This window comes from Gopherus evgoodei, chromosome 5 (assembly GCF_007399415.2).
Source record: "Gopherus evgoodei ecotype Sinaloan lineage chromosome 5, rGopEvg1_v1.p, whole genome shotgun sequence".
NCBI classification, from domain to species: domain Eukaryota; kingdom Metazoa; phylum Chordata; order Testudines; family Testudinidae; genus Gopherus; species Gopherus evgoodei.
Window position 1 is genome coordinate 86,838,405 of NC_044326.1, and position 20,893 is coordinate 86,859,297.

General features: G+C 42.0%; 1 protein-coding gene across 1 annotated transcript in view; it reads right to left on the reverse strand.

Moving 5' to 3' along the window:
• Window positions 1–20,893, reverse strand: part of ARHGAP10 (Rho GTPase activating protein 10) — a 249,465-nt gene that overhangs the window by 116,284 nt on the left and 112,288 nt on the right. Inside the window, exons 6-9 of the mRNA XM_030564158.1 lie at window positions 15,213–15,323; window positions 10,664–10,768; window positions 7,713–7,842; window positions 1,693–1,799 (exon numbers count right to left, since the gene is read on the reverse strand). Of these exons, the coding sequence (XP_030420018.1) occupies window positions 1,693–1,799; window positions 7,713–7,842; window positions 10,664–10,768; window positions 15,213–15,323 (453 nt within the window). The remainder of the gene's footprint in view (window positions 1–1,692; window positions 1,800–7,712; window positions 7,843–10,663; window positions 10,769–15,212; window positions 15,324–20,893) is intronic.

A 20,893-nucleotide genomic window follows, 5' to 3' on the forward strand; every position in this document is an offset into this window, starting at 1 on the left:
CACCCAAGGCCTGTGAAAGTGTGGGATCATTGTCAAGGATCTACAACCCATCCTGGACAATGATCCCACACTTTCACAGGCCTTGGGTGGCAGGCCAATCCTTGCCCACAGACAACCTGCCAACCTGAAACATATTCTCACCAGTAACTGCACACCACACCATAATAACTCTAGCTCAGGAACCAATCCATGCAACAAACCTCGATGCCAACTCTGCCCACATATCTACACCAGCGACACCATCACAGGACCTAACCAGATCAGCCACACCATCACTGGTTCATTCACCTGCACATCCACCAATGTAATATACGCCATCATATGCCAGCAATGCCCCTCTGCTATGTACATCGGCCAAACTGGACAGTCTCTACGGAAAAGGATAAATGGACACAAATCAGACATTAGGAATGGCAATATACAAAAACCTGTAGGAGAGCACTTCAACCTCCCTGGCCACACTATAGCAGACCTTAAGGTGGCCATCCTGCAGCAAAAAAACTTCAGGACCAGACTTCAAAGAGAAACTGCTGAGCTTCAGTTCATCTGCAAATTTGACACCATCAGCTCAGGATTGAACAAAGACTGTGAATGGCTTGCCAATTACAGAACCAGTTTCTCCTCTCTTGGTTTTCACACCTCAACTGCTAGAACAGGGCCTCATCCTCCCTGATTGAACTGACCTCGTTATCTCTAGCTTGCTTGCTAGCACACATATATATACCTGCCCCTGGATATTTCCATTACATGCATCTGAGGAAGTGGGTATTCACCCACGAAAGCTCATGCTCCAAAACGTCTGTTAGTCTATAAGGTGCCACAGGATTCTTTGCTGCTTTTACAGAAGTCATTTAGGCACTTATGAAAATTTTACCCAATACATTTAAAGAAATATGTTTTACTAAGAATGATGAAAAGATCCTCCTCTCTACCAAGCATACATGGATATAATCTTTAATGGAGGTCCAAGCCCTGGGGACTATTAAAACTAAACAGGACAAAAACAGGGCAGGATGCTGCATTTACAGGAAGATTGACTGGGAGATCTAAAATGTCTTTTTCATCTTCAAATTTATTATTTCTGTAACAAAAACATATTTCACTCATACTCATGCTGTCATTTAATGCCAGACCCTGCAAGATGCTGAGTGCCCTCAATTCCCAATCACTTCAATGGGAATTAAAGGCATTCAGCATCCAACAGAGGACTGAGCCCTGAATGTTCTAGATGTTATCAAGGAAAGCTTAAATTATTTATCTGATTGTCTGTGCAAATTACATTCCATTTTAAGAATTATTTAAAAGCCTCCTAACCTAACCTCCCGGCCAGCTCTCCTGTCTGCCATGGAAGAAAAATTTGGATGGAGAGTATAAGTGAGAAACCTAATGCGACTGTACTCTCTCAATTCACACTTGGTTATAATCAGACTAAACTTTAAATCCCCTTAGCGAAAACCACACATTTAAGGCACATTAGGTGCATTTTAGCTCTCATATATTCTCTACTTTTCCAAAACTAAGCAACTAAAACTTCCACAGAATCCTTATCTATTAAACCATTCCATTACTTTAGCTTAATGTCCTTAGAGGGCAAATTGTGAACTGCATGAAAAAGATATTTTGACATATCTTATCTAACATATCCTCTCATTTAAATACAGGGCATGAAAAAGTATAATGAAATGTACTTACAATTTTCCCTCCTGACCTGTGTTCAAATGGGATCATGGTGAACTTCTTTGTCTCCTTCCTATACATGCAATAATGTTTTACCCAACTGGAGCCAAATGGGGCAGGCCCTTAAAGAAAATCAAAGCATTAACTATATCTTATTATTTAAAATGTTTTGTTGCTCTTCCCAGTTTACAAGGCCCCTTTCACTGACCCTTTCAAACATCACAGCTATAGCTTGAACTGGGCATACACATGGGGAACACGGTGCATACTCACTTCTGAGACACCATTTTTTTCCTAAACTTATGACAGTGGTATCACCAGCCAGCCAGAACCAGAGCACCAAAATCAAAAGTGCAGCTGGCAAGCTGGAACATAAAAAACCAAGCCCAGCTTGCTACTGCATCACTTCTCTCAGCAGAGACCAATTGACAATGGAACCAGCAGGAGCTGTCACTGCAGAAATTCCTGCGCTATGAGCAGTAAGGAGTCTTTACTGCTGCAACCTGACTATTTGCTGGGACAGAAACTCAGGAAGGCAGGAGTCCAGCCCAGCATATGATCTTAGCAAGGGAGCCAAGACCTCAGCATATCAGTGTGGTGGGTAGGCACAGCTTGGGAGAATCAGCCCTTCCTCCCACCCAGTCTGATCCTGGTCAAAGCCTAAATTTAGTGAGATCAGATTAATATTCATAGCTTTTTTGGTCCAGTCAGCCTTGAGACTATACTTCTATATTTGTTTACTGTTTCAGACCACAAAGCATTTTTTTAAATGAGGATCAGGATGTTTTTAATCAGTTTGGTTGTTTTGATATTGTAAAGTAGCTAGGTCCCATATTTATCAGCTATGGGCACTTTATTATTATTAAATACATGTAGCAGAATGCCTAAAGGATAGTCAATTAACTCCAGGTGCAGTCCAGGGAGACTACATCCAAGGACATAATTTTCCATACTGATTTGAGCAGAAGCGTAAGCTGGTCAGGAAACGTTGTTTACACGAACAGGAGGGAGCAAGGTCCAACCCACTGTATTGGGAGGCAACACAACTCTGGAATTGGTATATTCAACATAGATCAGCCTTTCCACAGTGCTCCTCTTGGCTGAGTGGCCCACATGAGCTTAATAACTGAATGGTGCCAATTATGATTGCTATTCCTAGATGGTCTGGGAATTGTAAAGAATTGGTATATGTTAACAGTATGGGTACAACAGAGAATGGAACCTATAACAGCATTATCCCAATGTAACGATAGCAAAACGAGGAGAGGAAATAAACACAGCCTGCTGTTCTGCACAGACAGTTCTATGAGTAATCAGCAAGAACGAACCCGACCACAACTGAGGGAGCTTGGGCCCGACTAGTCATTAAAGAGAGAGTAAAGGAGGTGGTACAGCTAGGGGACACAGTATGTGCTCTGGGATACCAAAACTTTTTAGTGAGGACAACACCATGCCAGGGGAACCTGACTGGATTTTGTCTGAACCTCACCTCTCCAGCTCAGATTGGGACCTATGCCCTATGGCCAGGTGTGCAGATGAAGGAAGATGTGACAGAGGCTGTGACAGATCACACCAAATGAGTCACTGGTGACCGCTCTCTTTGCACCCATACTTCCTTTGTCCACTAACACCACTGATTTGGTACAAAGGAAAAAAGAGCAATTGGTGTCCATTGCCCAGCTTATAGCTGAGCAACAGGAAATTGGTGACAGTACTGTACAGGCAGTGGAGACATCCTGATGGGAGTATTCCAGAGCAGTTAAGCTTGCAACCCTTGGTTCATACTTTGAGTCTAATATTAATGATGATTCAAACGATTACAACTACTCTGGTCTTAGGCATGTGTTGCTGGGTAACAAACTTGTGAAGGAAGGCACAGAAAGACAGGATTATGATGCAAAGAAATGCTAGTGTAGGTAAGCTTGACCTCACATGAGCAATTAAACACGTGTGGGAAGGCCTCATTCTTTGGAAAATAGAATTAGGGAGGTAAATTAATCACCAGGCTGAAAAAAGGACATTTGTGCTAAATAAGAGAAGTAAATAGGTCAGTAGACTAACAAAACAGAATGTCTGAGCCTGCTGAGATAAGAGGGAGAACACCCAGGGAAACATTTACTATAAACAAGATAACAATGGACAGGATAAGTTAGAAATGTAGAGATGTGGTAAAGAGTTGGTAATATATGGCCAATGAATAAACAGAAAGCTTGCTGCACAGCCCCTGAAAAGTAACCATGCCAATTCAAAAATGTGTGATGCAGCATATAGTAAATGCAATGAGACGTGCAATGTATATAAAGAGAGAGGGTTTCAGCATAACTTTGGAGCTATGATGTACCCTGCATCCACCACCCCTGTATTTGGATCTAATAAACTCAGCGTAGCGCTGCTGTATGCAAAATAAAAATAAGTGAGTAATGAATACCTGAGTTCTTGGAAAGCCAAGCGGAAAGAGGTCTTGGAGGGAATCCCACCACATTAATAGGGGCTCCAGAGACTCCAGTAAGGCCAGTAGATGGCATCATACTGATACTTCAGCAGACCCCATGGTGATTACCATTGATCCATGGTTGGCAGGTAAGGGTCCTGTGGAAGTGGAGATCCCCAAAAGGCTCTGGGGGCCCTGTATGAACGGACATGCTGTGGACAGACCATCAGTGTAACTGACGGCACTCATTCCTCCTCAGAGTAAGAGTTGTCAGACTCTAAGGGTGGAACCATCTGTACTGGCTGCATTCAGCCAGAGGTGTAAGCAGGTGAATAGCTTCCCAACGGTGTTGGAGTATCCATAGCCCTGCCGCTCAAGACGGGCAAGTGACACCTGGACAACGTTGTGATTGAACCATCAGGTCCAATCAGATTGGTGACTCTGGATGTGTGTAAATAGTCAGATCCTCAATAAGGGCATACCAAGGTCTGGCAAGAGAACTGACTAGCGTCTTTGGAATTGGATCCATCATGTAGGTGTGGCTATGGTAGTTTTAGCATTGTGCAAAACCGATGGTGCTAAATGTCTAGGGATTAACAGGGGGGAAACCCCTGGTCCCCACTCACTAAACTACAGCTATATACTAATTAACTATGAAACTATTAACTAACAAAACTATTAAAACTATATACAATATTTCTACATGAAGCTGAGCTTAAGAAGCTAGAAACTACTAACACAGGCGGTTCTGTCCTAGACCACACGTGGCAGAAAAAGAACTGAAGAGGTGGTCGGTCCACGTCGCCACATCTGCCTGCAGTTCACCCCACAAGGAGGCATAGTGCACCAGCACAGACCAATAGACATTGCTATTGAAGAATTTCCAGTACCAGACACATGGAATGCATGTTCACCCACAATGAATAGCTTGGTTCCAGCCTCAAAGAAGAATAAACATTTCCTATAAAGGGCTTTACATTCAACAACAAAATCTTTAGTGCACTGTACAGTGAATCAGTTGAAGACTATCCCCAGCTCTGTCACCGATTCACTGTGTGACATTGGCAAACTCACTGAGCCTTTCTGTGCCTCACTGGAATACTAAGACAGGAATATTACAGCCTCCCTACCTCACTGGAGGTTTCCTTAATTGATATTTGTCAGTGCTTGGAGATCACTGTATGAAAGACTATATATTAAGTATAATATTAAATTTGTAAAGAGACGAAAACGTCTGCGAATGGCCGCATGCAAGTGCAGTATGGCACTGGTGTCAGCTCCAGGGGCAGCTTCTAATGCCAAATTAACCGCCCCTGCTGAGACAGGAATTTGGGTGGGATCAGTAACGTGTATAAAGGGTGTGGCCACCAATTGCTGTTGAATAGTTGTATTGGATCCCACAGGGCTATGGAAGCTCCTGCAATTGCCCATATTCGATCGTGTGGAGTAACTAAAGTTCCCGGAGGGATATATAATCCTTTAAAACTGCCTTTCATTGCTAAAATGGCAGCTGCCAGGGTGGTAAGTGACCAAATGCGATTATTTAATAAAGGGTGACCCGGGAAGCCTCGTGCCCAATTGGCCGTTTTGGCTAAGGTGCCGGCCTCCTCGCGGTCCACCAGTTCTGCTCCGTGTTCTAAGGCTAGCCGCCCGACCCAAACCATGGGTGCGTCGGCTTTTCGTTGCGTTTCCTTTAAAAACTCTTTAAGTTCGGCCTTAGTACGTGTTCGCAGTTCAGTAACCTGCGTGGTGTTGCCTGTTTGTGCATCTATTTTAGTTTTAGTTATTGCAATAGGCAAAGCTTCTGCTATGGTTTCAGATTCTGCAAATTCTGGGGCTGTTCGCAGAGCTGGATACAGAGGAGTTTTAGGAGCTTCATATGGGGGTGGCAAAATTTTCCGAGAGGGACTTGTGTGGGGAGGTAGTGATGGGCTCTACCTTTTCTGTCTTCTTCTCATTATCACCTTTAGGAGAGCCTGGGGCTGCCTGTTTAGCTGCAAACATTGTGCCTCCATGGAGGACAGAACACAGATCGAGGGCCTTGCATATCATGCTAAACAGGACGGTGGAAACATCCTCAGATTTATATTCATCGGGTCGCAATTTTTTGGTTTTCTTAATCAAATTTAATTCTTTTATCATTTAGCATAATAATTTATGTGCCGGATCAGCAGGTATTACCCAAGGTGGGGGAATTAATTTGGAAACGGTGCCTCCAGATTTTCTAACAATGCGGCTACATTCTCTCCAAAGTTGAGAGGGATCTGCAGCACTGAGGTTTTCCACAGTCTCCGTGCACTGAGGCTGCAGGGAACAATCGGCTGGCTGACTCCTAAAGCTCGGGTGGCACCGAAGGAGGCATCCCATATCTGCCAGGGTTAATGGTACAATATAACCTTTTAGAGTTTTGCCCTAGCCAAGAGAACAGATCCATTCTATTTTTGGATTAGTCGAATTTTGGCTAGTAAGAAGGTGAAACTGCAAATGTTGGAACTGTTCAGTTTCACTATCTGCGCAATCTGCAGTGTGCCACGGGCATGGCCCAACTTCCGTGCATCCTGTTCGTGACGTCATGTAGATTGCCACGTACTTTAGGGGCGAAAGAAAAATGCAGATCTGTTATTTACCAGGCTGCACATGGCAATAGACTGTATAGGTAAGGGATGCAAGGAGGGTCTGGGTCATGATGCAAACTGCAGGCACGCACACAACTAAAATTAATTAATTAAAAGTTTTATTGGGGATAGTTACAAGGGGTAGGGGAGCAGCGTATGATTAGCTAATAGACTTAATGGAACTTAAAACATACAATGGCTAAAGTATTTACTATTAAACAATATTTATAAACAAAGATGCAGTAAACAATATTTATAAACACAGATGCAGCATTTAGTAATAACCAATACTTACAAATACAAACCAACTCATAACGACCGGCAAACGTAGAAACTCTGCTTAAAACACGTGAGCTGAGAGAGGCTTCGAGGTGATCACGCTCGGTTACGGGTGTGTACAAGGTACACAGGATTCATTTTTCTTTCTCCTCTTTCGCCTGCACATGGCAGACCAGCCTAGAATACCCACTATGACATCATAGAAGTGTCATAGGGGACGGGCCCCAAAAACTGTGTGTGTTCGTTTCTGATTGGTACAAGCAAAGTTTACACCAAGTAGGGGAGCAGGTGCCTGAAAGTCTGGCTTTGCCCCCGAAAGGTGAGGAAATGCATATAGTTTAGAATGCCTTTAACACTGAATGACAAAGGAAGAGGCCAGGGCAATACCGGTATGGGCAAGTCTTAGGATGCAGACAGGAACTTATCTTAACACCTACCTCAGTGGAGGTTTCCTTAATTGATATTTGTCAGTGCTTGGAGATCACTGTATGAAAGACTATATATTAATATTAAGTATGATATTAAATTTGTAAAGAGACGAAAACACTGAATTATAAACGCACTTTTCTTAAACCAAATGCTTTTTTAGTAGAAACTTTGTGCGTGCGTGCATGCATATTAGTTGAAGTACATGTACTTGCATGTGTATAGCACTTAGAAGATTTGGGGCACAACGGGGATACAAATAATAAAATAAAAATGTATCTTACTTTTTTCCTGTACATAAAGGTAGCCTTCTATTGTAAACTGATTTGCTCTTTTATGTTCCTGAGGATTTCGCCTGATTTTGTTCATGAGCTCCTCCACTTCCGATCTTGTTCCTTCAAAGCGATTTCTTGTCTAAATTTAAAAAAAAAATTAAAACAGAAAAATACTAAGAAAGCTACGTTCTGAAGCTTTGTGAGCAGCCTGTCTCAACCCTCCAGCATCAAGACACACACAAGGAGAACAGGCATCCATCCTGGTCCAGAAGCAGGTTGCTATACCCACTTGGAAACAGGCTATCCCTGACTGCTACTGGTCTGTTGCTAACCAATTTGGCTTTGGAAAGCTGAATGTAGGCAAAGTGGTTGCAGAGGTTTCTGGGGCATTCCTAAAGTAAATCCTGCCTTTGAGAGAATGGGGTTTTCAAACTGCACTGGGCCATTGCTGGAATTCAGGTGCCCATAGTTTGCTTGCCCTCCAAAAGGAGCACATGAGTACATAAACTAAAAAAGGTACTGCTCCATTGTAATGCAGGCCTTTGAAGACCATATCAACATGGGCTGCACTGGAAAAGATCACAATGCCAGGGTTTTCTGCCAATTGGGAGTCTACATTCAAGGACAGGCTGGAACACTAGTCCCATGAAATGACATCGCCATAAACAAGAGTTACTCTCCCACTATCATTCTAGGGGACATCCCACCCCCCCCCCCATTACCCTATTTTGCTTTGGCTTATAAAAGCATACCCTAATCTCAGAGGCCCTGGCAAAACAAGGTTAAATTACACTTTCAAAAGGTGCAGAAAATGGTGGCTGAATGTGGCGTGGCAGACAGAAACCCCCCTGGCAGAGACCCATTTGAATTCCAATGTCATCAATGCTGTTTGCATTACGGTGGCTTGTTGTGCTCTTCACAATCTTTGGGAAGCAAAAGATGAGACACTTCTCCAGAATGGACCTTTGACAGTGACAGACTGCTGAGCCAGTACCTCAGCCACAAAATGCAGCTACCACAGCTGCAGCAGGATACACCTGGGCAACAGAAATTAGAGATGCTCTATGCTCTCACATGATGGACCAATGGAAGACAGAAAATAACACCCTTTATGAATGTGCTTATGCAATTGTTACAATATATTAGGTGAGATGGGAGTGGTGGGGGTTGATTGTCATGCATTGTACTGCTTAAAAGACATGTGTGAAACAGATTAATAGATTCTAAGGCCAGAAGGGACCATTGTGATCATCTAGTCTGACCTCCTGTACAGAACAGGTCATACATAGAACTTCCCCAAAATAATTCCTAGGGAAGATATTTTAGAAAAATATTCAATCTTGATTTTAAAGTTACATCAACCGTGATTCTACACCACTCAGGGAGGTGGCAATACTGGACTGGCATAGAGAGACACTTTACAGTGGACAGCACCACTGACCACGTCTTTTGAGCTCTCAAACTCAGGGTCATTTCTGACTCTTTTTTCCATTCTCCTCCCACATCCAAGGCTGTCACCAAGTTTTGCCACTCCTTCCTCTAGAGCATTTTGAAAATCCAACCCAGCCTTTCAATTCCAACAGTTATAACACTAATCTCCCACCTTCATTACTGCAACCTCTGCATTTCCTGATGCACATATTGTTATCATTCAGTCCATCCAAAATATTGCTACAAAGATTATTTTCCTTTCCCATTGCTCTGACCATATCATTTCCCTCTTCAAACTTCTCACTGGCTCACCTTCATCTACAATTTCAAGTTCAACTCCTCATCTTCACCTTCAAAGCTCTATACAACTTCATCCTGGCCTGTATTTCTGATCTTATTTCTTATCCTGTCCTACTTCAGCTTTTTTTGCTCTAATACCAATCTAATACTAATATCAGACTCAATGCCCTTTTACTATCCTTCTCCTACTTGCACCTTGGTGCCTTCTTTTATGCTGCCATCTGTGCTTGGAATAAACTCCCAATCCCAGTGGGAAAGACCTCTCATTCAATTCCCTCCAGAAAGGGTGACTTCTTCCAGGAAGCCCACTACCACAAAGTCACAACTGAAAAATTCCTTTGGCAACCCAATACCACTTGGGAATTGGTGAGGGCAGAGAAAAGATGTACACAAACAAAAAGGAAATACAAGTGTGGTATCACCAAAGATGTTAACTTACATAACCATATATTATCGTAACTCTTTTCTGCTTTTTCTCCCCACTACCATCTGTTGTTCTGACTCATTGATCCATGTCTATAATCAGACTGTCACCTCTCAGAACTACCGTGTCGTAATTCCAGACAACCCTGGCAGCCAACAGTCAACCAACAAAATAAGTGTTGCCTGGGAAATAGCAGTCTAAGTTTCCTTTAACAGTTCAATACTTGAGTGCTTTAAGTACATTATTTTATGAAAGTATAGTTCTGAAGAAGGAAGTCTGGTTCAGAGCCTCTATGTCATTCTTTCTTTGGCTCCTTTAATGGAAGTACCAACAAATGTGACAAAAATTGTTAGGAAGCCTGTCTGTCTCATTGTATGTTCTTCACTGTATGTTCTTCAGTTACCTACAGTATAGTTCTGTAGTAATGACTTAAAGTCAATCCAATTCAGATGTATTCCATTGCCAAACCTCTGAGCCAGCCAACTGCACATAATTAAAATAAATTGTTAATTACATTAAACGTAAACATATTGAGTGTGAACATGAAAGAATTTAAACAAACTATGAAAAGTTGACAGAAAATATTTTAAAGAGTATTAGAGAACACTAGGTGGCAGGATTAGCTATATTCTCAATTATTGCTCAATTCAGTCACATAGGTGGTTAGCCAGAAGATGGCACTATAACCCCAAAGTTTTTCTTGATAAACTCACATTACCAAGAAACAAGTTACCCAAATATACAGTACACATTTTTTATTCCAAAAATTTTTTAATGGCTTAAATAAAAAAAAATCTTAACTTACATTCTGGATATTGATCTGCAGAGCCATTTTGTAGTGATTGAAGTCTTTGGCAAGTTCATAGCCCTGATGATAGAAAGTGAATATACCCTGAAAAAATGACAGTACCTGGAATACAAGCAGGAGAGCTTTCTTAGCAGGGAGAACACGAATTGCCAGCAAAGATTACTGTATTCTCATTTAGTCTTTAGTAAGCATTTAAAAGAACAAGTAAACAAAAACTATCCGATTTTTTAAAATAAAATTATTCCTACTAATGTCTACTATTTACGAGAGTCTATTTAGTTAAAAATGGCTAACACCACAACTAACACCTGTGGAGCCTGTCTTGCTTCCAGTCTACTACAAATTATCTTTATTTTAAATTTGATCAAACAAGAAAGAAATAGGGATGACGATTAATTGCAGTTAACTCACATGATTAACTCAAAAACATTAATCGCGATTAATCACAGTTTTAATTGCATTGTTTAACAACAGAATACCAAATTGAAATTTATTAAATAATTTTGGATTCTTTTCTACATTCTCAAATAATTTTGATTTCAATTACAACACAGAATATAAAGTGTACAATGCTCACTTCATATTATTTTATTACAAATATTTGCACTGTAAAAATTATAAACAAAAATAGCATTTTCAATTCACCTCATACAAGTACGATAGTGCAATCTCTTTATTGAGAAAGCACCACTTACAAATATAGATTTTTTTATGTTACATAACTGCACTCAAAAACAAAACAATGTAAAACTTTAGAGCCTGCAAGTCCACTCAGTTCTACTTCTTGTTTAGCCAATCGCTAAGACAAACAAGTTTGTTTACTTTTACGGGAGATAATGCTGCCCACTTCTTATTTACAATGTCACAAGAAAGTGAGAACAGGCATTCACATGGCACTTTTGTAGCTGGCATTGCAAGGTATTTATGTGCCAGATATTAAAGTTTATTAGAGAATATTTAAATAAAGATGATACAAGGAGTTTGAAGCGTCAGTTATTGGTCATTGGGGGCAACATACAGAGTATAGGGGGACGCTGGTATTTGGAAATTGGTTAGCACATAATATATACAGTCTGTAAGGTCCCCAATGCGGGTGTATGGTGGGTGGGATCAAGAAGCAGTAAGGAAGCAGTGAGGGTACATCGCTCATACAGTGCGTTACACGCAGTCACGGGTATAAGTAAGCGGGATGGGTAATAGGGACAGGATGACCCTCACATGGTGGAATCCAGTTCGGTGGGTTTAGGGCTCAGGGGATATGGTTCAGTGCGGGGGGTTTATAGGCCACCTCCTTCCCCGTGGGTGCACGAAATCACGCCGGCTCACTCCTGGTATTGGCAGTGGCCGGTGATGTGCTCTGTGTAAATGTCCCTAGACCACCGGATAGTGTCCGAGACCATCAAACGTCTCATGAGCCGTGCATAGCGATGGCCCACCCCACAGGCCCTAAGTACTCGTTCATTACAGGGGTCCCAGGCACCCAGCGCCCCAACGATCAGGGCGTCGGTGTAAACCTCGTAGCCCTTTGCCCGCAGGGTGTCAGCCAAGGGGGCATATTTTTCAAGTTTGCGGGCTCGGGCCTCGCGGAGGGCCGGGGTCCTGTTCTCAAACAGGATCGTAACGTCGATGAGGATGATCTTTTTCCGTTCCTTGTCCGTGATGACGATGTCCGGGCGCAGCAGGCTGTCGGTGTCGGGGATAGTGCGGTTGACTGCGATCTCACCCAGGTGTGAGGCAATGGCCTTCACTACTACACATGATCTTAGCCAAAAGGCCATTCGTATGACTCTTCATACCACCACTCCAGAGGACATGCTTCCATGCCCATGATGCTTGTTAAAAAAAAAAACTTTTGTTAAAATTGTGACTGAATTCCTTAGGAAAGAACTGCATGTCTCCTGCTCTGTTTTACCTGCATTCTGCCATATATTTCATATTATAGCAGTCTCGGTTGATGGCCCAGCACATGTTGTTCATTTTAAGAACACTTTCATTGCAGATCTGACACAACACAAAGAAGGTCCGGTGAGATTTTAAAGATAGCTACAGCATTCAACCCAAGGTTTAAGAATCTAAAGTGCCTTCCAAAATCTGAGAGGGATGAGGTGTGGAGCATGCTTTCAGAAGTCTTAAAAGAGCAATGATCTGATGTGGAAACTACAGAACACGAACTACCAAAAAAAAAAAAAAAAAAAAAAAAAGTCAACCTTCTGCTGATGACTTCTGACTCAAGATGATGAAAATGAACACGCATTGCTTTGGATTGCTAACAAGCAGAACTCGTAATCAGCATGGAGGCATGTCCTCTGAAATGGTGGTTGAAGCATGAAGGGACATATGAATCTCTAGTGCATCTGGCACAAAAATGTCTTGCAATGATGACTACAACATTGCCATGTGAACACCTATTCTCACTTTCAGGTGACACTGTACACAAGAAGTGGGCACCATTATCTCCTGCAAATGTAAACAAACTTATTTGTCTGAGCAATTGGCTGAACAAAAAGTAGAACTGAGTGGATTTGTAGGCTCTAAAATTTTATGCTGTTTTATTTTTGAATGCAATTATCTTTTGTACACAATTCTACATTTACAAGTTCAACTTTCATGATAAAGAGATTGCATTGTAGTACTTACATTAGGTGAATTAAAAATAGTATTTTATTTTTTATAGTGTAAATATTTGCAATACAAATAAAGTGAGCACTGCACACTTTGTATTTTGTGTTGTAACTGAAATCAATATATTTAAAAATGTAGAAAACATCCAAAAACATTTAAATAAATGGAATTCTGTTATTGCTTAACACTGTAATCAACTGAGAAATCGTTTTAAAATCGTGCAATTAATTGTGATTAATTTTTTAAATATCTTGACATCCCTAGTAAGAAAAGAATAGGCAACTCCCAAAGCAAAGCGAGGAGGGAAAACCCACAGAAAGACAGGCTCTGTATTATGGAGAAAAGCTGCCACAGACTGATAATGTAATAATACTTTGAAGTCACATTTAAGCAAACTATTTTCAAAATAGTGGTTCACTATCCTTGCAAAAATGCAAGGCTCAGAAAATATCTATGTGGCAAAGGAGGAGATGGGAACAAGCAACTGGTACCAGGTACACAACTAACCATCTCAATTCATTCCCTCAGTGAAAATTTTTAAAATAATATAATTTGCAGATATTCAGATACAAATCAAGCAATAATTTCCTCCAACATACAACTTACCCAGTCTGCAGAGGGAAAGGCTGTTGCGAAAAGCAGCTGAAAGAACCAGTTCACCAGGGTATGGACATGAAATTTGAAAACGTAATTTGGAGAGGTACTAGTTTTAATTGGGCTTTCAGGAAGATAAATGGCTTTTGTTATGGAATCGCTAGATACCACAATACTAAGCTTGTAGATTCATTTATTTTAATTTGTTTTAACAGGACTTAGGAGACTCATGCAAAAACACCTAAGGCCTTGTCTATAAACAAGCTGTGCCACCACTTCAAATATGTTTCTATAGGCAGAGCAATACAAACCCCCTACTATATGGACATAGTTTATATCAGAGTGCTTATACCAGTATAGCTTATTCATGTACAGAAAGGAGAACTTTTAACCAGTATAACTGTTGGCACGTGGCTTTATACTGGTGTGACTGTCTGTTTAAAAAAAAAAAAAATCACACCCCTAACCCAAAAAGTTATACCGCTACAAAATCTGACCTAAGGCATTTAGGAGCACAAGTCAGTAAGACTTATTATCTTAAGTCCCTATGCAGTGCTGAGAAACATCATACACCATCTCAATAACTATCACAGTAAGAGTGGTTCTGAATGTTTCATAAATACATCTGAAACCAGAGGATATTGGCATAGCTTAAGGTTTTGTTACAAACCTAATTCATCTCTGTGAAGGTCTGGAGAAATTTTAGAGCAAGCCCCCCGCAGGAACTTTGAGTAAGCCTGGTCAGCATTGTTATGGTTTAGCTTGAAACCAAGTGAAACTCATTGGTTTTACACAGTTTAAACCCTGGACACGTTTGGTAGTTTTAGACTAATTTTGCTTTGAGATTTTGGACCAGATTCAGCCTTTTAGTGAGTGGGCTCAACTATAAATGAAGTAAAATAGGAGTTGAACCTGCAAACCCGATCCTGGAAATATGCTCCTTGGATTATTCACGTTACATTTCAGAGGCTATTAATTCAATAAAAAAAACAAAAACTGTTTGCCCAAAGACCCTGTGAATAAAAGCTGCCAAGTTTTACACATCTCTACCCTTAACACCCTAAGCCAGGGTCTTCTGTAGAACATCTCCAGGGCTTGTCTGTACTCAAAAACTTGCATCAGTTTGTCTCTCTCTATATATATGTTGGGAGTTTGCATAGATGTAATATGATAGTTTTTAATTCTACTTAGTTACCCAGTTACTTAGTTTTTAAAAAAGCAGAAATCAGCACTGATCCTCATTGTTTTTCACCCTATTACACTCCATCCCTCCCCCTTGTCAAAGCCATCAGGTGTAGCTTTCTTATGTAACACATTTTATAGCACTTACAGGTTCCACGCACTCAAATTTCTTCCGTTCCTGTATCTCCTGCAGCTTGCACACATATTCAAGTGACAGCTCATAAAAGTGTTTTCTATTTTGCTCCACTTGATAATCTGCCTACAGACAGAACAGAGCTGTTTTAGGTTTACAGACATTATGCAGATAGCTTCAGAATGACATGTATACAAAGCTGAAGATGGTAAGTGATAAGACTCTCCAGACAAAGGACTAGCCCCAACAGTACACATCCTTCATTACTGTAGTTTACTTTGGATATATTAACAGCAGTGCCTTTTACCATTTGCTTGGTTGTGTTCTGTTTCAGAAGGTGGAGTGTTTTTGGAAACTCACATGACATTTCATTTTAATTGCAATGCAGATCACAAACATGTCAGTGCAAACATCCACTGATTATTTAATATCACACAAGAGGGCCCTGCACAGAATGAGGCCATGGCTACACTGGCGTTTTACAGCGCTGCAACTTTCTCGCTCAGGGGTGTGAAAAAAACACACCTCGAGGGCTGCAAGATACAGCGCTGTAAAGCGCCAGTGTAAACAGTGCCGCAGTGCTGGGAGCGCAGCTCCCAGCGCTGCAAGCTAATCCCCATGAGGAGCTGGAGTATGTGCAGCACTGGGAGAGCTCTCTCCAGCGCTGGCGCTGCGACCACACTCACACTTCAAAACGCTGCCGCGGCAGCGCTCCCACGGCAGCGCTTTGAAGTTTCGAGTGTAGCCATACCCACAGAGAGGATAAGAAGACTCATATCTAAGAGATGCGAACTGCTTCCATTCAATCCTGGGTGGAAGTGTTAAGGCTGAAGGTTCTCTGTCATTGTCTGTATTGCTCCCCACCCCCAAAAACAGTGCTCTGAAAACTCTGGAAGGTTTCATCTCTTCCTTTCCTGCCCATCCTGAACATGTATGAATTGTGATGGCAAACAAGATGATCACCTGTCTCCTATCTTACTTGCTGACTTGTCAAGGGTTTCTTTGATGTATTATACAGACATCCATACTGTGTACCACTAGCAATAAAAGACAATTTAAAAGAAGCCCACCCTTTATTCTAGGTATTAAACAAACCATATAGCCTACAAAATATTGGAAATTTAATAAATGTAGCCTTAGTTCTGACCCATGCAGATGTATTAATATTTTGGATTTTATAACGTGCCAATTTCATACTGATCTCATGTATTAATTACATTTTAGCTATCATCCATTCCTATACAGGCACAAATATGACTTCATTCTATTAGGAAATTAGTATAGGCTATTAACAAAGATACATGTGTCCAAGCCAAGTCTTCGACTGAAGAGGAACTGAAAAATGGCTAATTCTCTTATTAAAATAAATTGAAGGAAAGGACATAGTGTCATTCCAATTGTTAGACCATCATTACTGAAGTCCTCCTCTGTGAAATGGTATCTACTGCCTTCCAGGAGTTTCATAAAAGTCTTAGACCCCACAAAAGTGCAAACTCCAGAGAAAGAGGAGAGAAAGGAAGGGACAGGAAAAGAAAAGAAAAACTCAGACTTACCACCTCCAACTCAAAAGACTATCAAAACATGGTTCAGGCACAACATTAACTACTGGGCTGTGAAGTAACCATATGTCAAAAATAGCTTCAAAAACAAAAATCAATCCTCTATTGTTCTGTGTCAACAGTTTGTGAACGAAGACACATACACTGAATGATCACATTTTAAAAAAGAACCACACACTGTAGCCATCTGCATGTTTGCAACATTAAGGAAACAGGTTTAAAAATAGCAGAGTCCTGTGGCACCTGATAGACTAACTTGCACAAATACAGACAGATATCTCTTGCACAAACACAGACAGATATCATCTTCCTTTCCAAATGCAAACGGATGGACATCATACCAAATGGACTAAAGGTAAAAAATCCAGTCTGTTAGTCTATAAGGTGCCACAGGACTCTTTGCTGCTTTTACAGATCCAGACTAACATGGCTACTCCTCTGAGGTTTAAAAATAAATGGATTAGTACCTAGAAACCTTATTTTTGCATGGAATACAATTTATGTATAGTTTGCAAAGTTAGTCATGCCTATAATGCATTGTATGCAACACATAGCTATTTAGAATCATAGGATGTAGACATAAAAAGGGCCTCTTAAGTGATTGTGATGGGGTTTACTATCTATCTATGTCCCTTAGGACTAGGGTTACCCAGGTGGAGCCAAGGTCTAGCTCTCTATTATTATTATTATTATTATTTAGAGTTAAAGGCCCCAGATGGCACTACACCCTATCACAGACACTTAGTCCATCCCCTTGTCAATGAAGGATTACATTCCCTAAACTTTCTGAGGTATGAACTACGTCTTTGTTGGGGTACTGCACTTTGTTTGTACATCATCAGAGGTTCTGTACAAACAATATCTGCATCATGCCTTATAGTTTCAGGAACAATTCTACACTGACAGAGGCAGGAGCCCTGCCACAGTAATATAGCTACCACCACAACACAGCACATTTTCTTGGTTTTGTCAAGTTCACTTTTAACTTTCTCATTTAAATGCATACTACATACACATAAGGAAAAGGACACAGAAAGCCAAGTGTATGGCTAATTTAGTAGCCAACTCCACCAATTTTATGCATACACGTTTCCTAAGCTTATACAAAAGTTTTTTTCCATTTAAAGTCCTATATGCATAACATAAAAGCACGTTTTGGCGGTTAAAATGTTTAGTATTCTGTTTTCTAACATTTCTAAAAGCAGGAATGAGAAGTTATATCTGACAAGTTTTAAAGAATATTTTTAATTGATAATAGAAGGAATTGTTGTAAGTGAACTTCGTATTTGAAAATTCAGTAAAGAAAATTAAATACATCCACTTTTACTTTCTATACTTTGAACAAGTGGTGCTGATACTGTTACTAGACCTCCGTTCAACACGGCTCTGAGGCTGCTCTCTTTGGAGTGTTCTGCATTTCCACTCAGGTGGTATCTCATCTCTGTTTTAGATGTTTACAAGTTTCCAAAATAGGCCTATACAAAGATGGAAAATAACACTTTCATTTTTCTGTATCAAGTTTTCGATGGTATCTGATCAACTTGGTAAGAACAAGTTCTACCCATGCTCCTACAAACACTTATGCACGTTCTTAAAGTTAAACACATAAGCAGTTCCAATTGACTTCAATCAGACTACTCATCTGTTCAAAGTTAAGCTCATGGAGACTTGCAAAATCAGGGCCTAACTTTCTGAGTAACACAACATGCAGAGATAACATGCTGATGAAATGCAAGTATGTACTGAGTGCTCAAATTACTAGGTAACTGGCTGATTGTGAAAATGATTTATATGAAGGAGGCTGATGGGAACATTTTGTTCAGAAAAAAACTTAGATTTGGGGGACTTTTAAGTGCTACTAAATATATGTAAAGCATGTAGAAGCAAAAGAGAAAATTAAGAATTCTGGGAGATTTTCCTAATGTAATGTAACCTTTCTGTCAACAGAGGCTCGAACAAACTTCTTTTGCTCAGAAACTAACAAAATCTATCATGGACCACTGAGGGGACCGAAGGAATGCCAACAAAAACAGAGGTTTGTAAGTCTTGACTTTGAGCTATAAAGACATCAACAATCTTTCCTCCTCTTGCATAGCATCGCTGGATAATGAGGTTCTCCAAGTTTTAAAAAATATCAGCATGCAAGCTGTTGCATTTAGCATTACATTCCATTATATCAATTGTCTAGCTGTCAACCCAATCTACATATTACAGTGTAAGCATATATGCAGTGAAACTTTACTATAAATGCAGGTGTGTCCACACTACATTCATGCTTTACTACTCCTCGAACTGTCTGTAAAAGTAACAAAGTTCAGTAGTGTTGTGTATATGTACTAAAAATATTTACTCTTAATCCAAACGACATCAAACAATGGCAATGTTCAAATGATATTGATTTTCTTGAAGAAAAAAGACGGTTACTCACCTTTGTAACTGTTGTTCTTCGAGATGTGTTGCTCACATCCATTCCAGGTAGGTGTGCGCGCCGCGCGTGCACGTTCGTCGGAAACTTTTTTACCCTAGCAACTCCAGTGGGCCGGCAGGTCGCCCCCTAGAGTGGCGCCGCCATGGCGCTCTATATATACCCCTGCCGGCCCGCCCGCTCCTCAGTTCCTTCTTGCCGGCTACTCCGACAGTGGGGAAGGAGGGCGGGTGTGGAATGGATGTGAGCAACACATCTCGAAGAACAACAGTTACAAAGGTGAGTAACCGTCTTTTCTTCTTCGAGTGATTGCTCACATCCATTCCAGGTAGGTGACTCCCAAGCCATACCTAGGCGGTGGGGTCGGAGTGAGAAGTCGCGGCACGGAGCACTGCAGTTCCGAAGGCCGCATCCTCCCTCGACTGCTGGACCAGGGCGTAGTGGGAAGCAAAGGTGTGGACCGATGACCAGGTCGCTGCCCGACAGATTTCCTGGATGGGCACACGGGCGAGGAAAGCTAGCGACGACGCCTGCGCCCTGGTAGAATGCGCAGTCACACGGCCCGTAGGGACATGGGCCAAGTCATAACAGGTCCTGATACAGGACGTAACCCAAGAGGATACCCTCTGGGAGGAGATAGGAAGCCCTTTCATACGGTCCGTTACCGCCACGAAAAGCTGGGGGGATTTTCGGAAGGGCTTAGTCCTCTCTATGTAGAACGCGAGAGCCCTACGGACATCCAGCGAGTGGAGCTGCTGCTCCCTGCCTGAGGAGTGAGGTTTTGGGAAAAAAACCGGAAGGAAAATCTCTTGGTTGACGTGGAAGGCTGAGACCACCTTGGGCAGAAAAGCAGGGTGTGGTCTCAGCTGCACCTTGTCCTTGTGGAAGACCGTATATGGGGGGTCTACCACAAGAGCTCGGAGCTCCGACACCCGTCTAGCTGAGGTGATAGCCACTAGAAAGGCAGTTTTCCAAGAGAGGTAGAGCAGGGAGCAAGTAGCTAACGGCTCAAAGGGGGGCCCCATGAGCCGGGACAACACCAGGTTAAGATCCCAGGTTGGAGCAGGGGGACGGACGTTAGGGAATAAACGTTCCAGCCCTTTAAGGAATCTCGACACCGTCGGGTGAGAAAAAACGGAGCGACCGTCCGCACCCGGGTGAAAGGTGGAGATAGCTGCTAGGTGGACTCGCAACGACGATAAGGCCAGACCTTGCCCTTTGAGGGACCAAACGTAGTCTAAGATTTCGGTTACCGAAACTTCCATAGGGCGGAGATTTCTCTCTACGCACCAACAGGAGAAGCGCTTCCATTTCGCCGAATATGTGGCTCTTGTGGACGGTTTCCTGCTGCTCAAGAGCACCTCTCTCACAGGCGTGGAGCAGCGCAGCTCGGAACCAGTCAGCCACGCAGGAGCCACGCCGCTAGGTGCAGCGACTGCAGGTCTGGGTGACAGAGGGTCCCGTGGTCCTGGGTAATCAGGTCCGGATGAAGGGGCAGGGGAACTGGGTCGGCTATGGCCAAGTCCAGCAGCATGGTGTACCAGTGCTGCCTGGGCCATGCCGGGGCCACCATGATCACGAGAGCCCTGTCCCTGCGCACCTTCAGGAGGACCTTGTGGACCAGAGGGAACGGGGGAAATGCATAGTACAGGTGGGTTGACCACTGGATGAGGAAGGCATCCGCTATCGACCCCGGCTCCCTGCCCTGAAAG